Source organism: Cariama cristata, unplaced genomic scaffold (genome assembly GCF_000690535.1).
Source record: "Cariama cristata isolate BGI_N322 unplaced genomic scaffold, ASM69053v1 scaffold6661, whole genome shotgun sequence".
Taxonomy (NCBI): Eukaryota; Metazoa; Chordata; class Aves; order Cariamiformes; family Cariamidae; genus Cariama; species Cariama cristata.
Genome location: NW_009597440.1, coordinates 48,895 through 61,691, shown reverse-complemented (window position 1 = coordinate 61,691; position 12,797 = coordinate 48,895). Strand labels below are relative to the sequence as shown.

The window sequence follows — 12,797 nt, the reverse complement described above, 5'->3', positions numbered from 1 at the left end:
TTTCTTCTCCAGAAGAAGTCTAATTTACTAAATATCCAGGTCACTGTTAAAAAATAGTCTGTTCTCAGTTGTCATCACACGGCAATCAGAGCATAACCACATATTTTGACATGCAAACGAGCCCCATACTGATGAGCTGGTGGAATCCCACGGTTAGATTTGATTTCATTATATTAACACTTTGTTATTACTACCATTTAACTCAAGCAGCTGATCACAGATTTAAGCAGTGCTCAAAGACTATTCTTATTTTGATTTAAATCATTCTCAGCTCCTCCTGCCGTTCTCTCTTCACGTTGCTCACAAGTGCTGTAGGAGAGAAAGCCCTGCTCATTCGTCAGCAAATCATACAAGCTTACTGAGCTTGTTTGGGACCACAGAGACGTGGAGGGAAGCAGACAAGCAAATACAAGATGAAAGATCTGGCAGAGGCCATTTTCTAGAAAAAAAATTAAGGAGCTGCAGCCACTGTTCCATACATTTGACTAAATCCATGTATTTCGGGGATGACATCTTGTTATTTCTCCAAAGGCCGGACTCACGCAGCAGCCTTTAATCGACTCATTCACATCGCTGACATTATGCAACTGAACAAAAAGACTTTGCAGCTCCAACATGCAGCCTGGGGAACACGTAGGTCAAAGGAGTGTGCCTGGGCACACAGGCCAGCTCTCCTTCGGCAGTCCCTCGCCACCAATGTCAATACCGACGTGTATATAAAGCAACGAAAGCCACCCCTCCCCTGTGCTCCACTTAGTACGATTTACACACAGTTTTTCCCACCTGGCTGATTACTACATGAGTTCAAAAGCCCCCGAAAGAATCTTCACCTTTACCTGCAACCCAGAGCGTAAGCACAGAATTTGCACACAAGCATTTCACCGACAGAAATACACACATGTGTTAAAGTGCGGAGAGCAACTCACCGAATGCACAGGAAAGGAGCTGTGCCGGTTGAGAAAGGAGTTAGAGACTGACATAGTGAGGCCCTGAGTGGCACCGGTGTCCTCGGGGGTGAAGGGCACTTTAGTTTGCTGGACACAGTAGGAGACAGAAGGGAAAGAAGAGGCAGCATAGGAGGCCTGCTGAAGAGGGGGAAGAAAGCGAGAGACAGAAGACACAAAGAAAGAGAGCACAGAAAAGGCTATGAATAAAGGATAAGAAATGCTAACAGTAAAACAATGCATATAATGGCTTGCTAAACAAACAGCTATTCATACAGTTCATCAGAGCCAGACACACCAATATGCCTTTCTTCAGCTCAAGAGGCATGACAAAAAAATCACAGTTCAGATCTTCTTTGTTTCACAAATCCCTTAAAAATAAACTCCCACCTCCCCCTTGCAGTTCACCCATGGACAGCTGCTGCGGGTAGAGGCAAGCTGTTCCTCACTACCCTTTTTTCCCCATGGTGTGGGGGGCAGACGCCCAAAGGAGGAACGGGCTCTTCCTTCTGGCTAAGCAGCCAATTCTTGCAGACTACTATATTTTGTGGCAACCTGCAGACTGGGAACTTGGTCTCTCCAGTGTGAGCTATGAGCCCACACTGATACTGCTGAGATACTGGATAGCAGTGATGTCCAGCTGTTTTTCAGTCCAATCCAAAATAATGTATCATTTGCACAAGAGGGAGATACTAGACTGTAAGTAACAAATACTATTAAGGAGGGAGGCTAAGGTGTATTTAGGCTTTCTCAGCTCTGATTTGTTGAATATAATGTACAATGTTTCATAAACAATACCTGAAGTTCACAAGAAAGGACTTCCTAATTATTGTTTTATAGAGGAGTCTATCCAGCAAAACTTGCCTACTGCTAGAGCAGCTGATGCCCGTGTGATTTGCTCTCTCAGAAACTCTCACGGCAGCAGGAGCAGAGGAACAAGAGTCTGGTGGCTTTTGCAGCAATTGTTGAATAAGCCATCATCTGCTTGCACCACTTTCCCAGCAGAGAGACAAAGGTAAGGGTGGGAGGCTGCATTTGAAGAAACCTGTGCTTCCGGGGAACTGCAAGCAACACCTTGATGGTATCAGCTTGCAAAACTACAAGAATGTCTAGGAGGCAAACCAGTGACATCTTAGCTGCCCAGATAATGATTAAAGGGCAGCAAAGAAACGCTTTGCTTCTGCCGACAAATTCAGAAAAGGAGCAGAATTTCCCTTCTGCCCAACAGCTACAGTAAATCTGTGCTTTACACACCCTCTCTCATGACCATGTAGACCAAGTCACCACTGGAAACTATCACTAGAGTGTAGTCACCTCTAGGAGGAGGTAGGGTAAGGGACTACAAGGTACAAGTGACAGTGCAAGGATCACACGGAGAAGGGGACCACAGACTCTGGCGAACTGCCTGACGCTTCAGAGAGGAGTCTTCTAGACTCTTCAGTCTCCCTGCAAAGCAGATGGGTCATGGGTGTTTAAGGTCTCATCCCCACAAAGCAATAATGCATTATACTCAGTTTAGCTTAGTCAGAAATGTTACTTTATCTTTTTAGGACTCCTACCTGCATCACAGGAATGTAGTTATGCAAATCCCCAAATTATAGATTCCTTGGTTGCTTTTTGCATTTGATTAAAAAGTAACACCCTGGCACAGTCAAACTTTAGCAATGATAGCATGAAGAAATATTGCAATAGTCACCCTCCTGATGGTAAGACCATGGCTCTGTTCCCACATTTCCTCCTGTTTTGTTAAAGCCATGGCCAATTTAAGTCAGCTACATCAGCACAAAAGATGCTTTTTTTTTTTAAATAGAGAAAATCAGATAATTAATATAAACAAAACCCCTAAGGTTGGATTTAGAGAAAAGAAAGACAGACCCTTAAAAAGAAATAGGGTAAAATCGCAGCTCCACTGAGGTTACAAACAAAACTGCTCCTGCCATCACTGAGGCCAGGATTTCATCTCCCACATGGAAAATGGCACTTGCTGTACTGTTAAACCCATGACCGACCACACAAACACATGTGGATGTGCCTTTTTGTGCTGGCAGTCTGGGAGGGCCAGCAGAACAGTGAAAAACAGGTAAAATCCTGAATCGCACAAGGGGACTAACGTGGAGAAAACATGCATGAGTTAAGTAACGGCTATACCAAAGTTCTGTGGCTCTGGCAAAAACTGAGCCATAAAAACAGTTATTATGTTTAAACGGTTATTATTAGTGGCATCCTTGACAACAGTTTCAAAACAGCATTGGGAACAACAGTGCAGCAATCTCTTGAAAATCGTGTTGCTCAGTGTGTCAAAATCTTCAAAGCAGTTGTCGTTACACAAGCCTGTAGTCTGGCACAGATTCAGTCATGCCATGTGGAAGACTAACGTTTAATTTTTAGGGCATTTTAGGACTTTCAGAGCTTGTGGGGAACAGCCTGAACACGGGGTTAGAAAGCAGCTCAAAGTACATGATGCAAAATGCCTAAAAACACGTTAACAAGATGACAAGGAGCATGATGTGGTAACACCAACGAGACATCCTCCCACCACCGCAGCCTGTTGGAAACAGGAGTAGCAAGAACAGAGCTGTTCCTGGGAGGCTGGTGTGCCCTGCCGGGGGGGCACCACAGATGTCACTCACCAGCTGCCGCTGTTTCGGTGGGAGAGCAGGAGGAGGTGCCAGATCTTGAGGGAGGTCTAAGTTGATAAAGGAGTCATTGAACCCATAGACTTCCATGAGGTGCTTGTTCTTCTGCTGGTAGATGTGCTCGTTCTGAGGGGTCTGGTAGAACATGGATGGCTGTGGCTCTGAGTAGTCTTCTACAAACTGCATATACGCCATCACTGCAATGCAAAGAAAGGTCACACTCACTGCTCCTGGTCTGCACGCTGCAGCTGCAACAAGCAGGCAGGGTGCTCATTCCCAAAATAAAATAGAAGTAAGGCCATGCCGCTGTCAGTGGGGCTTTGCTGCAGGCTGGGAGCAGCAAGGCATCTGTGCTGTGCTCCCAGGTAGCTCACACAGTCAGTTGCCATTCACCTTGAAGGAACGGATCTCCATATCCCATCCTGCAAGCCAGCGCACAACAAACATAATCACAGGCCACAAACACATCTGACGACAGGTTAAGGAACCTGTGAGGTCTCCAAACAGCTATTTGAGAAGTCTGATTCACTGACGCTTAGCCCAAATCCCTTCCTCATGTAACCCATGGCAATTTTGAGAATATTCTTCAAGAGCTAATGCCCAAAGTTACCAAATAAACCCGGAATAACTTCAGTCTGCTTTCCAGGAGGCACAAATCATCTTAGAATCATAGAATCATTATGGTTGGAAGAGACCTCAAAGATCACCAAGTCCAGCCGCATACCCAATGCCACCCATACCCATGCCCATCTTGTACAAAGATGCAACCTTGACAATATATCTGTACTAATTCTTGAGCCTACAGTAAGTCTCGTATCTGTAGTCAGCAAGATATCTAGAAGGAGGACGCTTACAGCCTTTCTCCATTCTAGCAAGCTGATATAACAGTTATCGGAGAACATCTACCTGCAAGACTGCGTGTACCTCTCCCTCAGCTATTTATATGCCACTGCCAACGCTGGCACCAGATACCTTCTAAAAGTGCCACTGACCATGCCTTCCTATCCCCTTAACTCAAATCCAACAGCCTTTGCTCCCACCCCTTTTTAAAGCATCTTATCTCTAATTCTTGAATCCAACTGATTCAAAAGCTTTTCTGAGATGTGGGTCAATGGAAATATTAAATGGGACCAAATCTCATTTAAAGGACCTTTCCATCTGTGCAATATCCTTCCAAAATCTATGAAAAAACCCTCACAGGTCTGCCTATGCAGGTCTGACAGAAGATTAGTTACTGCTGCAGTATTTTAGTGTTGGAGGGGGAGAATGACACCCAGTGTCATAGAAAGACTACTATAAACCCCTAGAATTATTAAGGATCGGAAGTGTACTTAATAAATGTAAAACGAATAAAGAACTCTCTTCTATATACCTGAGAACAGGAGCAACAGATGTATTTAAGTGTCATAAAAGTGACTAACCAAGGCCTTTTTGTAAATACACTGCGATGCACAAGGTACTCTGTGATCATTCCTCCCTTCCTCCTGATAAACACGCAGTTGTCAGTTTTTGTAAATCTGGTCATTAGGTGGCAATTATTCAGCTTCTGCTGCCATTTCAGTTGTACAGCTGAAATGAATGGATGACTTCAGTGAAAGCTATAAATACAGTGACCACAATGCAGTATTTGCACATCGTGAAGCCGGTTCCCACACTAGCTGCAAGGCAAAGCCCTCTGTTCACCTGCCAATGCAGATCTACAGGCCAGCCCATTTCAAACAGGATGCAGCCGTGCAAATGTGTTGGCAGGAAGGAGTCGCTTTGCACCTGTCTTTTGCACCTTTTTTCAGATTTCCTCTAATATTTTAAACTCCATTTAGAAATGGAGCTAACACAGCTGCCCCTTCCCACAGAATTATATCCCTCCTCCAAAAAATAGAATAAAGGGGGAAAAAAAAAAAAAAAAAGAAAGAAAAAGGTCGTGGCAATCGGAGCGCAGGAAACCTCAGCTGATGGATTTCCATTCCAACCGGCAACACCTGCTGTCCTCATCCTGTGACCCCACACGGTCCTGCCCACGGACAACCTGTTCGTGTCCCACAGCACTGGCAGCTCCTGCACACCTCTGCCAAGGTTGCTGAAATTCTGACTTCCAACACGCCCTGCCACCCGAGCCTTGCTCCTCTTCCTCTCCCAGCCGCCCTCCTGCCTTCCCAGCATCGCTTCACAGACATAAGTCACCACCTTTGCTGGTTCAGACCTCTTCTTCTTGAAGGGTGCGTAACAGAGGTACCAAACTGCACACACATGCGTGTTGGTGTGTGTTTGTGCCCACTCATCTGCTGGTGTCAGCACTCATGTTAAAGCCAAGATCAAATTTGCTCATGCATGTGAATTTCAGCCTAAGCCCTAACACTGAAAAGAAGCATGTTCTGGCAATATTATCTTATTTGAAATCATGGTGAAGAAGTCTTCGTGTAGAAAATACAGAATTGCTAAAATCCTGTTTTCAAACATGAATGATTCAGTTGACTAAGGTAATTCTATTAATACCCATGCCCTGAAAAATGTCTTGGTATCATACAAGAACTTTAGAGGATGAGATCTAAAGAAGGATTATGAAAGATATTTCTCTAGCAGCAAAAGTGAACTAAAGATCAAGACTCCTTGGAGAAGTGTAGAGGACAAGAGCTTGAGGGAAAAGACCACATTTTGAGAGCTCATCAACTGAGTAGGACAAAAGCCAAGAAGTCAGGCTTGGCAGTCCTGGTATAATGCAGCAGACATTGCTAAATTCAGATCAACCCTTTATGTGGCGTTACCTACAAAAACAGTGCTTCACTTAACATCCAGATCTGAAGACAACACTCAGGATCGATAGCTGTGAGTTCTGGGTTCAGACGTCTGTATGACCACAACTCTGAAGTGTTGGTGAAAAGGGCATCACGTTAGACACTTGCGTAAAATTAAATTACTGTAACTCAAGGTAGCAAGCCTGAATGCTGTTGAGAGCCTTAACTCAATCTGCAAGGGAATAATGAAGAGCTCTTTTATCTCAGCTCTTTATGAGGCTAATGCATCCCATCGTCATGGCAGCTCCCCTGCCTTGCTTGTTACAACTAGTCCAGGGCAGGTGAGCATGTCTCTGCTTCTACTTTGTCATCTTCTCTGTTTTTAGGTGAAGTGAAAAACAGTTGGGACGGTGAAATAAAACCTGGCTCAGGGGTAGAGACCGCAGAGCACAAATGAAAATAGGCATCATTAAAATGCTGCCTATCTTGAACAGGAGAGTAAGGGAGCCACTCCTGAGATTGCTGTTTGCAAAGGGTCTTCTCTCCTGTCTCTCCCTCCATCCCTCCCCCTCTCTGCTGTGGTTTTTAACAAGGCAGAAATTTAAAAAGCAGATGGGAAATTACATCACCAGCTCAGATCAGGCTGCACACCCTGCAGTGACTCTGTGCAGAGGGAGGGATGGGGGCTGCAACCTCCACGGTGAGCAGCCAGGGTGGAGTGACACAGTCCCAAGGCAGCACCCCAGGAGAGAAGGGAGGAGAGAGAGAGAGAAACCTCTCCTACCACATGCCTAGCTTATGTCAGTCCTGAACCCAGATAGAAAATATTTGAAATAAAAAAACCCATAAAGTCTCCGACTGAGGCTAGGAACACCTTCCCAGCAATCTACTTGCAGTGTCTTGGCTGTCATTTCTGAAGCAGCTAAAGCTGCTCAGGGATTTCTAGCACACACCAGTTCTGTCCACATGGTAGAAGTGCCAGGCATTGCTCAGAGGGTACCAGCAGCGCCCGAGCCCGCTCGCCGTGCAGCTGGGGAGAGCAGCAGCTGGTCCTGGAAGCAGCACTCGGCCGCAGGAGAGGAGAGAAAGTGGCAAGCGACCTCTTGTCAGGAAAAGACCCTGGGACCAGTGGTTGTCGGAGTCTACAAGGAATTGCTGGAAAATTTTCAGCCATAACGCACATCTGCAATATAGGTAAGGCATAGTAGTATCTGATACAGAGGACTCACCGAAGGTCTAGCCTGGCTCCTGGTGCTGTGTCAGCAACCTGTGTTACAACTGGCCCTGCACAAGTGCAACAGATTTGTGTGCATGGGCAAGAGCCAAAATAATGGAAATTCTTAAGCTATACTACACATCAACTCACTGGAGAAGTCAAGGTCAAATAAGCCAGTCTTTGCTGTCACCTCTGGGAGGAGAGCTGTTTTTCAAAGAGCTCGCATTATCCGCTGGCTAAGCCCAGACTGCCCTCAGCATGGTTCCTGCAGTTAAATACCAGCTGCTTACAGGGCACCAGGCTGCATTTTGTTCCCACTGTCAGGGAGAGAAACATGAATAAGTGCCTCACCACTAGTTTCCAAGCTGTTTAGGGGGAGGATCTTGTTATTTCTGACTCTAGGCTCTTCATGGCAGAAGCTGCTCCATGTCTGTGGCTTGTACAGCAGAAACACAATGCTGGTGCTCAAGCAGAAGTCTGGAGTAATTTGCCCTTAGCACAGTAACATGTACTGTTACAGAACAGTAAAATAACAATAATTCATGCCATTCTAAAAGGCTTATCACTCCTCTGTTTAAATTATACAGAAGTCAACTCTTGGAGGTCCCTCTGAGCAGAGCTCACAGCAATACACATGGTTAACTCAAGCAGGATTTGCTGTCTATTACCAATAAAAAGACCATCAAAGTCTCTGCTGCAACATTTCCTGCCAACTACCAAAAGATGACCTGCAACAAAGGGACTACAACCAAGTCCCATCTGTGTGAGCTCTAGATCTTCTTAATAAATTCATGCACCTCCTCCAGATCTCAGGAGTTTGGGGTTGTGGAAGCAGCACTGCCTCACCTATGTGATTACACAAGAATTACTACATGCATCAGCCTCCAGGCCAAAAAATCCTGGGTGCTACCGTACAGCCTGAGTAATGTTTTACTGCCCTTTTAATGTTGAAAATAAAAGTAAAACTAACAACCACAGATCTGTGGTGTGATATACTGTGGAGTAAAGGCAATCTAAAACAAGTTCTCAGTGTCGCATGAATGCAATTAAAAAATCCACAGCAGCCAGGTATCAACCCAAATACTACTACCAGCTTTGCAGCAAGGATGTTTTATCAAACCATCAGAGCTGACAACACATAAGGCAACAGCTTCTGCCTTTCCTAACAATGCAATCTGATCAATACTCCAAGAGCTTCTGATAGTGCCAGATAACAAGTGACAATTCTATTCTAACATCAAAGAAAATTCACATACAAGGCCTTGGTATTGAGGCTAAAAGTGGTCATGGGCAATAACGGAGAAGATAGCTTTTAAAATTGTTTTTAAGTAACTCCTTGACATCTTGTATGATAACAGAAAACAAAGACATGGGGCTTAAAGAGAAAAGCAAACACCCCAGGTCTCTCTTTCAACTGTCAAATTGCCTCTTACCGAAGACTCACCCAGGCATCTCCCCCTACTAAAGCTGCCTATGTGTACACAGGCACATTTCCCTGCATCCATCCCAGTCTGCATGGTGTAAAACCACCTGGATCCAGCCCTCGTTATTAATATGCAGAGCCTACAAGGACCTGATCCTACAATAAGGAGGCTCTGTATCACATCCCCTTGCAGCAGGTACTGCAGGCGAGTATCTTGAGCAGCACGAGCCATAACAACCAACCTTGGCTATGCCCTGTGTCAGCATTTATTTCCTTTCTGTTTTCTACAAACAACGATCTCAGCTCCTTTTTAGCTGCTTTCAGTATTTGTTAACTGCTTGCTTACCAGAGAGGGACAAAAGTGATTTCCTATCTATGGGGACACTGAACTACAAGATGACCCTCACTTTCAGGTGGGTCAAGTCTTGTGCTCTGAGTAAAATGCCAGAGGGTTACAAATGAGGACGAGTCACTTAGGGATAATGGAAATGCTTTTAGCCAATGCACTTTTTAAAAAAGCGACTGGCACAGTACACTACCACAGGAACGGACAGAATACTGACCCTGCTGCACGACACACCAATCTCACTTCCACCTTATTCTCAGTGAAGACTATAAACTGCAGAAGTGAGTCAGAAGGCCAGCTCAGCACTTTCGAATCAGCTCTTCACTTGGGCTGCCAGCCATATAACATAACGCTGTTGATCCAGATCTTGTATACGCTACCTCCTCATGCGACATACAACTGCAAAGCAAGCCAGTGACAAGTAAACTAACATCTGCTGGATCTCACTAGGTAGTCCGCAGCCTTCCTTGGCAGATCAGTATGGCTCCTTTTTTGGCAAGAGGTTTCACATTTTTTTCAGCCATGAACATTAAGGAAATCAGAATAAGTTTGTGAGCTTGAGTCGCAGTCAGTACTGATGTGCCAGGAGTACGGCTGGGGACGGCAAGCCTTCGCATTTAGAGGCTGCTCATTTTAACAATGTAGGAAATTCTTAGGCATCCAAAGGAAACGAGATCCCATAGCAAAACAACAGTACTGGACGCTAGGTTAATAGTGTTGTCTTGCACAGCTATGTGGGTGACTAGGTTCTTATTGCCAAATAACTGCTCTGGCAATGCTCAGTTTTGGACAGAAAAGCATCCCTTTCTCTGAGCTCTTGGAGAGAACCCAATTCTTTTCTGCAGTGGGAAAACATTAACAAAATGGGGGCAGGGAGGAAGGAGTGGACATAAAAAAGGAGGATAAACCAGGAAGATCTGCAAGGCAGAGTGCCTCAAAGATTTGCACTCGGGTAAATAGAGAAGTAAAATGGTCTCACTATAGTAATGAAGACGCTGTGTGATGCCAGCTCCCCTGGGCCTGGATTGTTCCCGCCTCCAAGAGTCAATCCCTGTCTGCCAAAGGACTGACACTTCCCTTCCATGCCTTGGACGCTGACTAACTGATCTTGACACTCAACCTCATGTTAGCAAGGGCATTACCTTGCAGTCACCATTACATCAGAAGCACCACAACTGCAAGGAAAGGGAAAGGTAAAAGTAAAACCCAAACGCAAGAACTTGCTTACTGTGTTTGTTTTTCTTCTCTGGCAGAGGTGGTGGCTTTTCTGGGTCACTGTTAGAATCTGGAGCAGCAAAGTCAGCAATGAATTCAACCGGTGCTGAAGAGTTTCCTTGCTGGAAAGGCAAAACAGCAGCAAATGGCGTGAAGGGTACTGATGGGACAGACGCTGCATTCTGTATGTCATCCTCCGAGATGTTATCGTATTGGGAAGGGTGCCTCTCATAGGACACCCTGCAGCCTGAGTTATCTGAAGTCTGAGAGGCTGCGCTCCTCCTCTTCTTTTCTGGTAAAGCTGGAGGAGTCTCTGTTGGCTGTGCTGCTCCTGAGAGGCTGCAGAATTCCAGTGGAGGAGAGCTGCCCTGCGGGAGCTGGAAAACATGTCCATGGAAAGGGGAGCCAGACTCACCCAAGGACTCTGGCAGGGGGCTGAGGATACCTGGCACCTGCTGAGGTATCTGATCAGCGTTGGAGAGGTCCTGCTGCAGGAATTCATAGTCCGGATCATAGTGATCTGATTGATCTGGTTAAACAAAGGGGACAGGAGAATGATGCATTAGTTTCTCTCTTTTATTGTTTAGCCCGTCTCAATTCTGCTCCTCCCATTCCATCAGTTAATTAATCAGTTCATTTAATCAGAGTGGTGCTTCCTTGCAGCAGGGACCATCGTGCTACACCTCCTGTAACATCCAATTGTAATCTCTTCTTATTATCGCTTTACACTAGCAAAGAAGTAACAAAAATTCAAAAGGTAGATCATTGCAGAGATTATTTATGTTTCATATTTATTTTCTTTCCTAGTATATAGAAACAACTTCACTTTAGTCTACCAGGACTGTCATTTCTGCAGACAAGACTGAAATCAACACAACATTCCACTTGAGAGCTGAACTGAGTTTGAACACAATCATCTATAGCTAGGGAAACACATTCCCCTGGGCTTTTTCCTATCCAACAGAATATAATTCTGCACAGAACCGCCTGCAGCAACTACAAGATGACAGTTGCAAGCACAATCCATTTATTTCTGCATCACAGCTATGACAGCGCCCAAACGAGAGTGAAGGGGGCTCCTCCAGCAGCCCTGGACAACCCCCCACTTACCTAATGTTTCACAGCTTGTGTTGCGGGAGCACTGACCACTGTCACGGTCTAGAGAAGAGAGTTGCTCATCAGACTTGCTGAGTTTGCCGATGCTACTGCATGGTGAGAGTCGAGGGGATTCCCCCCCATAGGAGTGGCTTCCACCCGACAACCTTCTCTGGGCATAGCAGTCAGCATCAAAATCCTTAAGCAAAAAAATCAAATCACTGTCATTCTTGGCAGCTCGCTAGCAAGGAAGAGGCAGCTCAAGGAGCAAACACCTCAGAGCTGCATTAAGAAAATCAGGTGGGGACAGGATCAGTGCTGCTAGCCCTCTCTAGTTAAGACAAGCTCATCAGGACCACAGAAAACCTCTCATCTGGTAAACAGCCCATGCTAAGGAGCTCTGTGTGTTCTTGCTTCCTGGAAGGGCATGCTGTGACCCATGCTGGAATTCACAGACGCTCAGAAGATGATCGAGTTCCTCAACGCTACGCACATCTGATGCCTGCTTGTCAACACACTGATACTACATAATCAGACTGCAAGATTTCTCATTAAATAACTGGGGCTTTAGCAAAGATTTGGTTAGCTTAGGTGTATGCGAAAGGAAAATAAGCCACAGTGAGATACAACTTTCTGTGCCTATGACTACATTTCTATTTGGAAATTACCTCAAGCTCATCAACCTGTGAGTGAACCCCTCAAGTATTCCCACTCCGGCAAAACAACCTGAGTGTGATTGTACCAGTAACTGAAGAACTGCCACAGCTTTATCTGGGTCAGCCAAACAACTGCAGAGGCTCCCTAAGCCAGAGCTGAGGCTTTGGGATGAGGGCAAGATTTGATTTTGGTGCAATTTAATATGATTCAGGTCCTCACTGCTCAGTTAGTAAGTTTTTGAATGTGTAAAGCAAACCTAGCCGTTTACAACCTCATAAACCCCAGACTAGCACAAGTGATGGAATATGATTAACACACACAGTCCCAAGTTTTCCATTTTTCTACCAGAAAATTTACAAATTTCCCCCAAAGCACCAGCAGTGGTCAGAGCAGTTACTCAAACTACTTACTGCTTGGATTAAAAGACATTTTAAATTGTGACTAGATGAAGACAAACTTCTGATCTCAACATGCCACATGCTCCCTTGGCCTGTAAGTAAACCTTGGTGAGATCTTGGTAAGCTCAGCCAGCT

General features: G+C 45.2%; 1 protein-coding gene across 1 annotated transcript in view; it reads right to left on the bottom strand.

The window, feature by feature from the left end:
- Positions 1 to 926: 926 nt before the first annotated feature.
- The window catches only part of LOC104155290 (rap guanine nucleotide exchange factor 1-like), a gene marked incomplete at its 3' end in the record, with an annotated part of 59,494 nt that continues 47,623 nt past the window's right edge, over positions 927 to 12,797 (bottom strand). Inside the window, exons 8-11 of the mRNA XM_009708877.1 lie at positions 11,623 to 11,806; positions 10,526 to 11,032; positions 3,575 to 3,777; positions 927 to 1,085 (exon numbers count right to left, since the gene is read on the bottom strand). Coding sequence (XP_009707179.1) covers positions 927 to 1,085; positions 3,575 to 3,777; positions 10,526 to 11,032; positions 11,623 to 11,806 — 1,053 coding nt within the window. The remainder of the gene's footprint in view (positions 1,086 to 3,574; positions 3,778 to 10,525; positions 11,033 to 11,622; positions 11,807 to 12,797) is intronic.